The following is a 15,633-nucleotide window of genomic DNA, read 5'->3' as shown; positions in this document are numbered from 1 at the left end:
TCGTTACTTTTAAAATTATATGATTTAACCTTAAACTGTATTCTTCAGAGGTGCATTTCATGAGGAATATGGGTACACAACTATATGACTTTATTATACAAATAACCGAAGTAATCGGGAAGGTATTCTTCATGAAGGGGAGATATGTGATATATGTTCCATTATCAACACGGGTTCAAAATACTGGAAAAGTTATTAATTAGGTAATACGTTAAGCCTAATCGCTCAATCAAGGTTGAGTAACTCAAAACCCCTCTTAGTATTAAATAGCTTGTAATCAATCTACCGACTTCTTCAATACACTTTCTCAGGTGACATGCTCATGTAACACACAAACCCTTCCCTTCTGAGGTGAAGGGATTATGAAAGACATACATCATATATTTCTTGCAAAGAAATTGATAAAAACACTTCTAACTCACGAAGAAACATTATTCTTTTTATTTGATATAGTTCTTCATTTTGATTCCTAGAATGTTTCGCTCGTCGGCGGCTTTGACACTTTCCCCTTTGTCGTCCTTTGCCTTTGCCGTAAACTCTTTAACTTGTTTAATGAACCGGAGGAGGGCGTTATATTTCAGAGGTTTTCTATCCGACGCTTCAAGACTCGACCACATGGCCTTGACTCACTTTTCCGTATATAAGAACAAAATAATGTTTCCTTTATATACCGTTTAAGAACATTTTCCATTTCCATTTACAGTCATCAAACTTCGTTTCGTATCTATTTATTCCAGAATTGTTCGATAAATTTGCAATCTGATAAATGTCTTAACATCATTTAGGAAGATACCGCTTTATCATTCTAATCTCCAATCTAAATTTGTGTATTTTCTCCCACTTTTAATGATACATTATCTCTCTCTCTCTCTCTCTCTCTCTCTCTCTCTCTCTCTCTCTCTCTCTCTCTCTCTCTCTCTCTCTCTCTCAAAATCAGTCGCTCCTTAGCTAGATAATTTTACATGTTCAAAGAAAATTATTTTAAAAGTATTGAGAAATTCCACATCTTAAAATAAGTTGTAAAATAATGGCCCAATGACCAAATGAGCTCTTAAGCAACGTGGATCTCTTGCGACGTGAAAAGCACAGTACACTGTTACACAAAAATAGTTAGAATTCTATATTTTCTCTACTTCATCATTTAAAAGGGTTTTATGTCAGTATTACCTTATTTCAGCATTAATTACTGCTGATTTTGTTTGTTTGTCAGTTTTAAGTCAACTTCTCGTGCATCCCACACATTCACCCCCCTCCCCCCATACAAACATACTCTTTGTTCTTGGCACTGGTTAAACAAGTGAGAGAGAGAACAGCAAGCACGATAGAAGCAACAACATATTGCAGCCATCATAAACGTGCAAAGTGAGGATTTACTCAGGTACAGCAACGCTGCGATGATTATCAAAGGAAAACACACCTAGCTCGTTGTATCAACACCTAGGTTGACTCACCTACAAACTGGTTTCCCTTCCTCTGATGTTGCTAGTACAGAAAGTGTAAACGTCCGAATGTAAAATAAACAATAAGAACTTCCATTTCAGATCAACTAAACAAAGGGAACATATCTCATCCTTGACCTGATCGTTTATTTAAGCAAGTTTATATATACAACGGGATATGGATACAAGCATCTGACCTGCAAATACGGTTTAACTTCGTCAGGTATTAAAATAAGTCATTTTATTCTTTTGGTTACTATACTGTTTTACCTTTATTATTTGTTATGCTAGCCACGCACCTCGAAACCTCCCCTTCCCCCCGCACAAACACATAACACACAAACACACACACACACATATCGAAACAGTTTTCAAAAGTTGACGTACACATGTCCAGTGGATCGCCAAAACGAGATGTTTTGAAATCTCTTATGAATTACATAAAATATTTAAATAAAAAAATTATTTAGAGAATAAACACTTTGAGCAAAAGTGAATTTCTTTTAACCTGTAAGGTTACCAGATTCAGAAACTTTAAAATATTAAAGTTTGTAAAATCATCCGCCACTCCATAGTATTCCGGAACAAATTGGAATACCATTACCTAATAACGAGTAATTAAATTTACCAGTAAATAAATTGACAGTAAATAAATTTACCACATTCCGTCAAAAATGTATTGGGCAACAATTTCTGGAAGGATGCAAGAAGTTTGAAGAATAACAATAATGGTGCGAGCATTGCTTCAGCCCCAAATTTATAATTCCGACAAGTGTCCAATAAAAATAACAAGACTTTTACCATAACTTTCTCTCCTGGAAAATGAAATGATAAAAAGGACTATGCCTTTGACACAAGGAAAATGGAAAAGGCATGAAGAGCATCTAGATCTGAACTAAACAATAGTGAAGAGAGAGAGAGTGTGTGTTTCCACGTAAAAATAATCCAACTGCCATGTTTCCATCCAAGGGCAACAAACTTTTACATACAACTACAGTTATTACATGAAACTATGTTACTCTGCAATACCCCGAGGAGAGAGAGAGAGAGAGAGAGAGAGAGAGAGAGAGAGAGAGAGAGAGAGAGAGAGAGACGATAATTCCGTATGAGATAAAGTAAATCTCCATGTTCAAGGTAATCTTTAATTATCCATTTTTCACTCTAGCATTGCAGATAACGTTAACTTTTATATCTCGGTGAAAGAGATTCCACGAGTCAATAGGAGTTGATGGCAGAAGAGATAAGGTTAACAGGAAATAATTTCTCACTTTGTGACATTTGAAAAGCTACACATCAATGTTGAAAGGGAAGCAACCCTAGGAAGTTTGTTTTCTATTATAGAATGTTATAAACTCTAGAGCCTGTGCCTTTTAAGGTACAACGCAATGACTGTGGGCGGAAAATATGGACAGAACAAAGTATAACGATCCCAACTTATATGCAGTTACGATCCTTTGAAGAATAAGATGAAATCATACACAAAGCTGACGAAAACAAATCACTATTCACAAATGGGAGTAATATGGTATAAGGATCGACAGTGGCTCACGGAGAAGTAATAAACATCACAATTTCTCCTCATGTTGGTACGTAGACATATTCAGGTTTGTAAACAGGACAGATAAATTATTTCCGTCATTCAAAAATTATTCCCATGGGACTGTTTCGTGAGTCTGAATGTGATATAGTTCCTTAATATAGATGTTTCCACATCTTTTTTTTTTCTTATTGTTACTTGTGGCAAGAATTCGTATTTGATAATGCTGCAATCCTTTCTGGCCATCGACTTACGGCAGATAAAATGAAAAGTTCTTAACCCGCTGGCGCGCTCATGTATCCCCCTCTCCCCCAAAACAAACACAAAATACTTCGCGTCTCGTAATTGCTCGGACTATTTCAACCTCTACATTTCAACAGTATTCGAAACACATATTCCACTGATACAGGACTACATTTTCTTCCATACATCTCTCGTTTTACACTTTTATTCTGAGGTACCTTCACGTACAACAACTTGTTACTCTTCACCATTTTCGCTTACTCAGGTAGTAACCCTACAAACTATACTTTGTTGTAGTTGTAGTTGTAGTTGTAGTTGTTGTTTGGGACGGGGAGAGGAAAGCCTTATGGAAGAGCCTAAAAAGGTATTCGCGTCGACCGAAAGATAAAGAATTTTTCGATAGGATATTTATGATTTATTTAGTAAAATAAAAATGTAAAATATAAATAACGCGTATGGTAAAAAGAACAGGAAAATGATTTCTTATAAATTTAATTTTCATTGGTGAAACAACGTTCTATCTGACCGTAGATTTTAGCACGTCTAAATTTATTTGTTGTACCGATTTTGGCGGCTATGTTACTGTTCAATTATTTAATGTTTTACACTTAAAACAGAAAATATATGAAAGTGTTTGATTTGTGTCCTTTTTATGCGATTCTTGTTGTTAGTATGAGTAGTACTAAGGATGAGTATTGATTACGAATACCACTTCACGTTAAGTTAGGAATAGATTGTTTACAACTTGTGCATGAGGGGAAAAGCTTTAGCGCGTCCCGAGTAAGCTGGATGTCGATCACGCCTTGTTGCTTGCTTCCTCTTCCTCTCTCACGTTTATACTCTCTATGATCTTCTCTTCTGTCACGCACTTCGAAAATTCTGCTTTCTTTCAGCTAAAATTTTACTTTTTTATGGCACCACTTTCAGTTTTCATTCCCCCATCCTACTCCGTTAAGACATGAAATACTCCACAATGACTCTTTCACCACAGCCTCGTCTTTCACACAATTCACCTACTCCAACCACCTCCGAATGTTTAATCACAGCCTGTTCTTATCTGTTTTCTCATTTTTGTCAAACTTAGTTTCTTAATTACAGTCACATGCACACTTTCGTCTCTTCTTTTACTTCAGCTTTTATGTTTTAATTGAACTTTTACGTATTTTAGCATTCTTTTCAACATTTCATCTAACAGTTGCTCATATATCTACCATGTATTCAAGTATAATCTAAAAAAAACTCATTATCGTAATCTTCATTTTTTGAAACATTCTTAATGAAAATTTTCCGAGGAAAAAAATTATCTTTCTAACAACCAACCACTTTCTAAACACATTTCCACGACACCCTTTCCATTCTCATTTACTCCAGAAACTCCACCCCTACCAACAACACCATCCGTTTCTCGACATCTGTTTTTAAATCAAGGATCACAATTACCTTTTCACTTTCATTAAACCATCCAGGCCCAGATTAATAACTCTCGGACGCGTTCTCTTTCTCGTTCATTGTTTTCGATTCGTAACCCGTGAGCAATCACGATCACACCCTTGCCTCCACTCCTAGCCTTACTCTTATAAGACTCAATCTTACTTATTTGTATCCTTTCGCTCCTTACAAAGTGTTCCTTACAATACAAGCGATGTTACACAGATCCTAGATCTTTCTGATATCATAAAAACAACCATTCTGTCTTTCACATCCCTGAACAAAGACATTTCAGCTTTGTTTCACAAAGTGTCAAACATCCACATTACCTACCTTTTCACACCACACTTTCACATATGCAGATGCCAACACAGCATCTTATTTTGTGTTTAAATTATATATTAGCTATCTCTCTCTCTCTCTCTCTCTCTCTCTCTCTCTCTCTCTCTAATTGGCAATATTGCAGAATCATACTCTTGTAAACAAACACGAACATCTCATCGAGTCATGAGTAGTATCAGTAGAATTGCCTTTAAATCGGTCCTCTCCATCCCTAGTAACATATGGGTACCCACTGTATGATACGATTTAATGCTAGAAGGAGCTTCCGCGAAACGGAAAGAGCCTGCCATTAGGGAATTTGGTGGAGGATTTATACGCAACAGGATTTGAGCTTTGGTGTCAATATTAAATACTTTCCAAAATGATTTGGATATTACTTATTACCATGATTTTACACTAACTTAGTATCACTAGACAAGGTACCCGACGTAAGAGACATAATGAATAATAATTATATATATATATATATATATATATATATATATATATATATATGTATATATATATATATATATGTATATATATATATATATATATATATATATATATATATATATATATATATATATATATGTCTTGTTGAAAAGGATTGCTGCATCAGCTCCATTAATTTTGTATAGAGTGTTCTCTATTTTCCTTATTAAGGATTTCTCAATGTTGCTGAAACTGGCAAGCAACGTGCCAAAGGGGATCGTCAAATCCAGTGTAGTCATATTGAATTATCTTTATTACTGCTATATACATATATTACTGCTACAAGTTTCTTTCTCTCTCTCTCTCTCTCTCTCTCTGACGTTTCGCCCAGATCTGCCAGGGCATGGTCACAGCGATGGTTGCTGGAGGACTGAATCTTAGTGGTTGTTGTTGTTTAAGATTAAGCTGGCCTTGTACCAGCACGGGCTCTTGCTCGTAGAGCAAAGTGTATAAAATCTTAGTGTTGTTGTTGTTTTTGATTTAGCTGACCTTGTGTCAGCACGGGCTCTTGCTCACAGAGCAGCCCGTAAAATCTTTAGTGTTGTGTTGTTTAAGATTAAGCTGGCCTTGTGCCAGCACGGGCTCTTTGCTCACAGAGCAGCCCGTAATTATCTTAGTGGTGAGTCCTTGCTATATATCATGGTCGTGCGGGCGCTCACGGATGCTCCTGCAGGACCCGGAGGGTGCTCGACTTTTCATTGGCTGGCGGCCAGGCGTCGGAAACTCTCGAGGCGGGCGCGTTGATCTTCTCAAGGTGTGTTTTGCCTGGCAGCCGGGTTTTATTCATTGGCTGCGACCGTGGTGACGTAACTCCTGGTATTTCTACCAACCTCTTCGATATTGGTCCCGTCCTGGGCGCTGGTGTTCTCGTCTGGAGTGGGGGGGGGGGGGGGGGGGTTCTGGGTTTTTCTTACACAGGTGGGCAGCAGGAGGGGTTCCTGTGTCGTATTAAGGAAGGATGAATAACGCCTCAAGGAGGCGTAGGCGTCGCTGATCGGGGCTCTTCCAATTATCTTTGTGTTTTTTATGATGTCCTCTCGCACGACGTGCTGTTGGTGGGCGGTGAGGGCGTGGTGTTTTATGGCACCGTTCTGGGCGTGACAGGAGATCCTCTTAGACAGTCGTAACGTTGTCATACCGTTATAAACTCCAGGACATCCTTGGATAGGGCATGTGTACCGGTAGACGACGTTATTCTGCTTCAGGGGATCTCCTTCAGGCGGGGTGGGGTTATTTCTCATAATCAGGTCCCTTGTTCTCCTGTTCTTATAATAGATTATAAGAGAGAGCCTCTTACCTTCCTCCACGGGGCTGACATTCTCTTCTACAATCTTCTTAAGGCATCTCTAATCTTCTTTGTAACCGTGGTGCATGAAGGACTTGTAGAAAATACGTATTTCCTCGGAGGGGGGATTCTCTTTATTCTCTCCGTCCTCCATGTACCATTTGTGCAGGAGCATCCGTGAGCGCCCGCACGACCATGATATATAGCGAAGGACTCATCACTAAGATTCAGTCCTCCAGAAACCATCGCTGTGACCATGCCCTGGCAGATCTGGGCGAAACGTCAGAGAGAGAGAGAGACGAGAGAGAGATAGAGGAGGAAAGAAACTTGTAGCAGTAATATGATGTATATAGCAGTAATAAAAAATAATTCAATATGACCACACTGGATTTGACGATCCCCTTTGGCACGTTGCTTGCCAGTTTCAGCAACATGAGAAATCCTTAATAAGGAAAATAGAGAAAAACTTATTACAAAATTAATGGAGCTGATGCAGCAATCCTTTTCAACAAGACTTGTTTAAAAGAGGGTCTACTCCCAAGATATATATATATATATATATATATATATATATATATATATATAATATACATATATGTATATATATATATATATATATATATATATATATTATAATCACAAAATATTAAGCAACAAATATCGTTTATCATCAAGTTCACTATACCTCAGGAATAACTTACAGCCAAGGGGGAGTTTTGTAATAGTCACCTTCTATCGTTGTATCTAAAGAAGACAGAAGTTCGAATCCTGCCGGAGACAAAGCTCTTATCAATTATAATTCCCCTTTGTTGTAAGTTATTCTCGAGGTATAGTGAATTATATATTACGCTTTACTTGTGGCTTATCATCTGTGAATATCAAAACATTACTCGTATGTTCAAGTAAAGGGTCGTGTAGACTCAAAGATCTCGGCATTTCTCGTCTTTTCATTTTCCTCCGTGGCATTACCTTTATTTATACATTAGCATCACGTTTTACATATTTCGTGATGAAGTTATTTATATATATATATATATATATATATAATATATATATATATATAATATATATATAATATTATACTAAAAGGTGATGCCACGGAGGAAAATTGAAAGGCGAAAAAGCCAAGAACTTTATTTATACATAGCATCACGTTTTATATACTTCGTAATCAAGTTATTTATATATATATATATCTATATCTATATATATATATATATATATATATATATATATATATATATATATTATAATAATATATTCCTTACTAACTCTTTGCGTACGATTTTATGTATGAAAGGATACGTCGCCTATACTGTACCACGTACCTACTATACTTTTAAATTTTTCTGTCTTATGTTTTTACCTGTCTCAGGCGAGGATAATGCAAAGAACTTTTTTTTTTTTTTTTATGGAATGGAAGTCGTTAAATGTTTGTAGTAACCTTTCTTTTCTTCATTTCCTCTGGAGCCTTGATCCGGGAAATTAAAGTAAGGATAACAGATTTTCTTTTATTTTCTTTGTCATCTAGCTGGTGCATTTCCTGTAAATCTAAATATCTAAATTATATGCAACAAAAGTAACTGCAAGGCATTTCTACATACATGGTTGAGTCGTGATATTCTCTCCTTCACCATCTTCGTCTTAACCTCTTCATTGTTTAGGGTAGCGTTATTTTGCTTGCTACAAAGACTATGATGGACATTTCAAACGAAATAGAACATGAATTGTTAATTATCATTGGTCTTATGTTTAGAATTTTATTCCACTTTTTGGCAGCTTGCTAGGTCAATTCATGACCTTTTGGCTTTTGTAACAACGCAGAAATTTTCATGGTCATCAAAAGTTTGTCTGTTGTGACAAACAATCCCAGTTATGTTTAAATAAGACTTGAGGACGATTGCATTTGCATACATGTAAAGTCAAACAGAAATAAAATAATTTAATAAGAAAATATATGCCATTGCGGTCATAAGACCAACGTGGTTTAGCATTAGGGCTACAAACGCTGAAACCTACCAAAAATTAGAGGTCCCGAAAGCTCTCAACAAGCCTAGCAAATCGGTGAGCTTTTCCTAAATTGCTGAAGAAACGCACGACTTGCCCAGGACGGACTCTAGATATGGAAGGAATTCCCGAGTTGGGACGACTTACAAACTTCACAGCTTACCTGGTGCCCAATGAGAAAGGTGAGAATAAGCTGTGCCACTGGAACGTTGAAGAAGCAATGGTATTTCGGGAAATACGACTGGGATGTACGAGAGCATCTGCGTTTGATTTGCTCTTGCCAACCAAAATTAAATCGTATACCATATACCACCCCTTACATTGTGAAATCGCCCCTAAACACATATCACATGGGTCCCCAGAAATGAAGGCAACCAGTGTTCACAATCATTAAGTACTGTTCGATTTATAACACATTTTCCCAAAAAATTGCTGGGGCGCGTGTGTTAATCTACGAGGTAATCATAAAAATTCTTATACAACATCACAGATGACGGATTACTTGAGTTTGTTGAGGCAATTTTAATTTTTCCCCAAAATATCTTATGCCACTGTGATACTAAGAGAATTGTTACGAAAGTGGGCTTCACTCGAAAAAAAACATGACAGAATAAAATACAAAAAGCAATTAGAAATCAAAATTTCGCTAATCCGATTAGCACTGTTACCGAAATACTGTAATCCGCATTGTCGGAGTCTTTATATATCAAATTCTAGGACACAATTTTAGTTACCCATAATGCAGGAATCTGCCTCTTTTTTTTATATCCGTCATAAAATAATACTAAATAACCAGAATGCTAAATAAATCCTACATGCAAATCCACATTAAAGTCCACCACAGTGAACCTAATGTTAGATGAATTAAACACTGTTTAAAATTTAACGAATAATGTTAGAGGTTCCCATTCTGCACAAAAAATAAAGATGATAACAATAGGAGATTACCCCTCTATTCTATGTTCTTTTGCACCTAACTTGTCGCAAACAACGGGTCGCCATCTCGCATCTAAACTCATCAGACTTGTCTTACAAGCAACAAGTAACAAACATAAAACATGAGTTTTTAGGTGTTAAAACTAATTTACACAAAAACTATTCCCGTCTTTCTATGCTATAACTGTCACAGAGTAGGTGTTGAGAAGCCAGACAAATAATGTGTAGCCATTTTGTTACAGTAACAGACTTTAAATAAAAATGTTTTCAGGTTCATTACTTATTGAAAGAAAGGTCCGTTGTAATATACCGAGTAACTATATAAATCGAGATGAAGTAATTGTTAAGTTCATGGAATCCAAATGACTGGCTAAACGTAAGTACGTCTTCAAATGTTAAAAAATGCTGGCTTACTTAAAAAAAAATCAGAGAATATACTAGAAATTGTCATATTCACAATGAAGACGAATATTTTGTTTGCTTCTTCTGTTAAAATGCTTTATTATTAACAATTTATATAAAGATGTCGATCATGTTATAGCTTAATATATGTTCTCTCTCTCTCTCTCTCTCTCTCTCTCTCTCTCTCTCTCTCTCTCTCTCTCTCTCTCTGTCATATAAGTTCGGCGTTATTCCGCCGAGTACAACTTTTATTTATGTGATCTACGTAAATGTCTTTACAAGCAAGCAACTCGGCCAAGCTCATTACAACATCTCAACCTCTTTCTCTGCAACATGAGAATGAACGTCTCCCACAGCGCTCGAATTCTAAGGCACCGCATTGCGTATTGTTCAAGAAAACGTTTCTCAAAGAACCGCATGGAACATACATTACAACTCAGGTGAAAATGGCGTTGCAAAAGACATCATCATTTCCTCATCTCACCATATGTCATTCAAAATGGAATCTTAAATGAAGACAAATGTTTGCGATCATCATTAAAGTGATAATAACCAACTGTGAATGCTCTGTATAAAAATATCATGCCGTTCCACTTCCTAACTCATAATAAACATTTGTTTACCGGATACCATACACTACGCCTGAGGATTTTACAGCTTTAAGCTGCCACATCTCACAATAATTTGATTCCATGAATTCTATGAACTGATGCCACAATAACCGTAGCGAACGACGCCGAACGTATATAACACACACACACACACACACACACACACACACAGAGAGAGAGAGAGAGAGAGAGAGCATATCAGAAGATATAACATGATCGACATCTTTATATAAATTGATAATTGTAAAGCATTTCAACAGAAGAAGCAAGCAACGTATTCGTCTTCATTGTTAATATGACAATTTCCAGTATAATTTCTGAAATGTAAATTTTATGTTTAAGAAAGCCTATTGAGGACCTAACCGAAAAGCAACTGTATAAACCACACCTGCATAAAAAAACACGGTTAGGTAAAACTTCAGGAAAAATTTTGAATAAAATAATGAAGACTTCCCGATCTTACACCTGAAAGAAAAAAAAATAATAATGCACTAAAAGGAAGTAAACAGCATCGCTTATATCTTGCTTTTAGAGAAGGGTGGGGGTAGGGGCGGGAGGACAGGTAAAGCCACACAAACATCACAGGGGAAGAGAGACGCAAGGGGAATACTCACAAGCGAGATATTTGAGGCTCAATGTCACCTGGCACACGGGTGAGTCCTCTCTGGAAGCAGCTGATGCTGATGTCTCGGCACTCGCACTCTGGCGCAGCTGACGAACAGGAAAAGGCTGGAATAACAGAACAAAAGAACATGGAACAAGGATGATGTGGGCATAAATTTCTGCCTCAAAAGGAAATGGATTTCAGTCATTATTGAACACAGAGCTCCTCGTTGCTACCAGCCGAAGTTGCTGGGAGGCTTGTGATCAAATATACCCGAGGACCTTAGCGTAACCCTTCATTACGAACGAAACAAAATACTTAATTCCAATCTCATTAAGGAATGGTAGCAGTTGGAATGCAAGATATGTGTTTGATTAGTTCTATTTAAGAAGTAATCAAGATAAAGTCGCTGGATGTAATGACGGAAAAAGGGAAATTCGAGAGAGAGAGAGAGAGAGAGAGAGAGAGAGAGAGAGAGAGAGAGAGAGAGAGAGAGAGAGAGCACACGCGATGGAATTTTATATTCAAATTATACTGCCATTTATTAGAGATGGAAACCAATGACAAAACAAGTTCAATTTTCACTGAAATAATTTCCTTTATAAAATTATCATTAATACCAACGGATCTGCTGAACACTTTAACGTAGCATCATCGTAGTTTCATAAATAATCGTTAAACACATTACTGAAAATGTTGTCTTTGAACAGTGAAGAAATATTCATTCTTCATTACGGTTTCATCAGTAAATAGTAACTTTAATTGTAAGGGGTAAAGCAGTATAGCAATAATGCACACGAGGAAAGATTTAAAAATACAATCGCAAACAACAATTGTTCCTAAAATCTTGTAAAAAATAAAATACAAACGATAACAAAAGGCTTCAAGAATTTACAGAAAAAAATAGTCACCAGTACTGGTAGACTCACTGTTACAGAACCCATAAAAAAATGAAGATAGAAAATTTGCTTGCAATCTTCTAGCACTTACAAAAACTATGATTATTGAAATAAACACTTTCTATACTTTTTATGACAAAAATTCGTTGGTAAGTAAATAAAATGACAAATCTAACATAAAGACATCAAGAAAAAATTCAGAAACAACTCGCCAAAGGCCCAGCATTTCCGTCTCCCAAAAAACTGCCCAACAGAAAAACAGTGCTCACAACAATACGTGCATTTGAAACGTGTAATCAAAAGTTGTAGAGAACAGCCATTCATAATGGTACTTTCATATAGTATTATTGGCATAGCCAGAATCAGCATGTAAATTTTCTCCAAATATAATACCAACATCATAGTTGATCTGATGAATAGAGCATTTCCCAGAAACAGTAGTAGGTAACAACGAATTGCAATTTAACTTTCGACGGAGTTACTTTTGTCACAACGTTAATCCTTTGACGCAAGTGTTAACTTCACTCTGATGATCTGATTTTTGAAACCCTTACATATAAAGAAACATTGGTATCTGCTTAGCTGAGTCCATAGGTCCATAGCGGGCCTCAATGCTCTTTAATAACTTACCATTGATTCTACAATAAAATACCCAACCTACACGTTCCAATACACACGAGTTTCGTAATCCATTGTCTCAACTTAATGGCGTGCTTGTGGCTTTCGGGATTCATTTGGTAATATTAAATGACTAACGAGAAGTGATTGAATACTGAGTGCAGTAAACTAAAAGCATAAAATATTAATGAAGATGCGGGGAACCACACGAAATTGGGTCAAAGTTAAACCGATTTAATATGCGTTAAAGCTGTTTCATCCAGTTCCCTGATCGACAAACGGAAAGGACAGCACTCTTGAACAGGCCTCAAGGAAGGAAGAGTTTTGTCAAACGGCGCCACTGACGCTCCAGCAGTCCCGAGAAGAAAAGCTAATTCATGCAGACGGTTTCTTGAAGCTTTTCCTAGCGAAAGGTTAAAAGTGCTTGATGCTTCGGTGCTTGAGGAGTCACATTGACACATCGCGAAAAACCGAGAGCGAACATTGAAATGGTATGTGGACAGTGCCACAGAGCAGAAGAAATGTTACAAGTACGGAGCTGATAACTGCAAACTGCTAAAGCGGAGATCTAGATAAAGCAGGTTACTGAGATAATGAAATAATTCTATAAGGTTAAAACAGAAAATACAATGTAAAATAAAACATTCAAATGACGTCAGAAGGCAATTAAACACAAATTTCCAAGGTACATGGAAAAGAGAAAGAGAACATACCCGGGTACACATAACCTCTGTTTAAAGTCAAACTCTTGCGCCATTTTGAAAAGAAAAATTAAAGGATCTAAGTAAATGTGAAATCACAGAGGGAGAGTAAAAACAAGGAAACAAACAACTGATGGGTAAAGTTATTTTAAGCTTACCGCAATAAAATTATGACAAGAAAAAGTTAACATGAATGATGCGAAAGTATAAGCGAAATGGATGAAAATGTATCACGGATAATATTTACAGTAAATTCTTTAATATGTACAGGGGAGCACTCATAGTGTGTGACGAGACAATGAACCTGCAAATAATGCGAACGTAGTTTCTAAACACTACCAATAAAAAGTTATACTGAACTCAGTAACATGAGAACAACATCGCCATCCCTTTAAAAAGATGACCCATAATGAAAAAGGACGGCATATGAAAAAGGCAAAAGATACGTCTCTAACCTATTACAATAGTATTTCAGTTTTCACTATTACATTACAACCCGCCCACCCGCCCCCACCAAAAAAAAATTCTTTTATGACGACACTGTCTTGGTAGCAGCGAGTGCTGATTTACACGTGTCGTTAATGAATAAAACAAATACATTATAGCAATCCCACCCTTCAACATTGTAAGGGGGCAGGTCGAAAATTTATTAAACATTGACGAAATGGCGTTGCTATACAAGTTGGTCTCACATCAAAGAAGAATGGGCTTTGTAGATATACAGTGTTCAAACTTGTGAATATGAAAGAAAGTAGGGGACGTGACCTAATTATTCCTTCCTTATGAGTTAGGAAATTGCTGATCAAAGAGAGAGCACTGACTGATGCCCCAGGTGAATGTGTCTTGTTGATAATTGAACAGCTAATGTAAATAATGCTAGTGGAACTGTTTATGAATAATAATGGCTTCTATCTAGCGGTAAGGACGAAACTTTATTTCTCTGCATCTACGATGAAGCAGTAAGCATGATTATTAGTCAGTGCTTTTTCAGAGGGAGATACGGGATTTTTTTTCTTTAATAATAGCTTACAATTCATAAAAATTATCGAGTCCTTCAAAGTAGTGCAAAGCAAATGCTAACACAGTATATCTCGATAATCATATATGCTACATTTCAAGACCAACTCATCATCATCATCATCATCAATATGCGACACTGCTCTTAAGAGCCTTCTGTCACTTTCACCCTCAGACAACTTTATACTTTCGTATACCAGTAGTCATCGCTACCTATCTAAGTTTTTGCTTACATTTTCGTGAATACAAGTTGCTGAAGTATAACATTAAAAATCAAGAAGAATACAGTTTAATTGGAAAAATGGTGAAAGACAAAAATGGTGAGAAAAAGAGCTTATTGGATTATGTCTCAGTACAGAGCAGATGGATGTTTTAGTGAGAAGAGAGAGTGGGCCGTAGATGGTAATTATTTGGTTGAAAATAAAATTACGGAACCCAAAAAGTTTCAGAGGATGGGTGGAAATGTACTGTAAGAGTAATCAAGACGAGCAATGGTGATAAGAGGGAAGTGAGGAGACTGTAAGGATAAAATGAAGGATAAAACATTTCAAGATGCAGTTTTTGAATAAACATGGGTCGTTTGCTGTTTTAAAAGGGTAGGAAGATGGAACCGACAGTGAGTGGTGGTACAAGGAATTTTAGAAGCGGCGTGATAAAAAAAAAAAAAAGTGGGCGTTGGGGCGGGCAGGATGGATGAACAGACTCAAGGTGGATTAAGTTGTTCCACAAAGATGTAAATGCAATTTAAGTTAATGAGTAAAGGGACCTCAAAATAACAGATAAATTTGAGAGTTGACGCATGACTATTCTCACGATTTGCTGAATATGGAAGATAGAAGAAAGACGATGTTGAATGAACAGACGAACAGTCAAATTTTGAAAGTGCTTGTGTGAATAACTGAGAAGAAACTTGGAATCGCTATGTTAGCCAAGTTTCTAATACTTAAGAGGATTGTCGTGAATGTCAAGCGTTAAATTTAAGAGCTTTAAGCTGTAGAGACGTCCTGTTTACACGGTAAAATCATTAGGTGGTATGAGAAGAATTTATATTGTGAAAAATGAAGAAATATGTGACGGTAGCAAAATGACA

At 36.6% G+C, this 15,633-nt stretch overlaps 1 protein-coding gene across 1 annotated transcript in view; it reads right to left on the bottom strand.

Moving 5' to 3' along the window:
* Nucleotides 1–15,633, bottom strand: part of LOC135197478 (G-protein coupled receptor GRL101-like) — a 367,490-nt gene that overhangs the window by 115,275 nt on the left and 236,582 nt on the right. The window contains exon 13 of the mRNA XM_064224543.1: nt 11,319–11,433. Coding sequence (XP_064080613.1) covers nt 11,319–11,433 — 115 coding nt within the window. The remainder of the gene's footprint in view (nt 1–11,318; nt 11,434–15,633) is intronic.

The sequence above is a fragment of the Macrobrachium nipponense genome, chromosome 21 (genome assembly GCF_015104395.2).
Source record: "Macrobrachium nipponense isolate FS-2020 chromosome 21, ASM1510439v2, whole genome shotgun sequence".
Taxonomy (NCBI): Eukaryota; Metazoa; Arthropoda; class Malacostraca; order Decapoda; family Palaemonidae; genus Macrobrachium; species Macrobrachium nipponense.
This window is presented reverse-complemented; position numbering and strand designations above follow the sequence as displayed.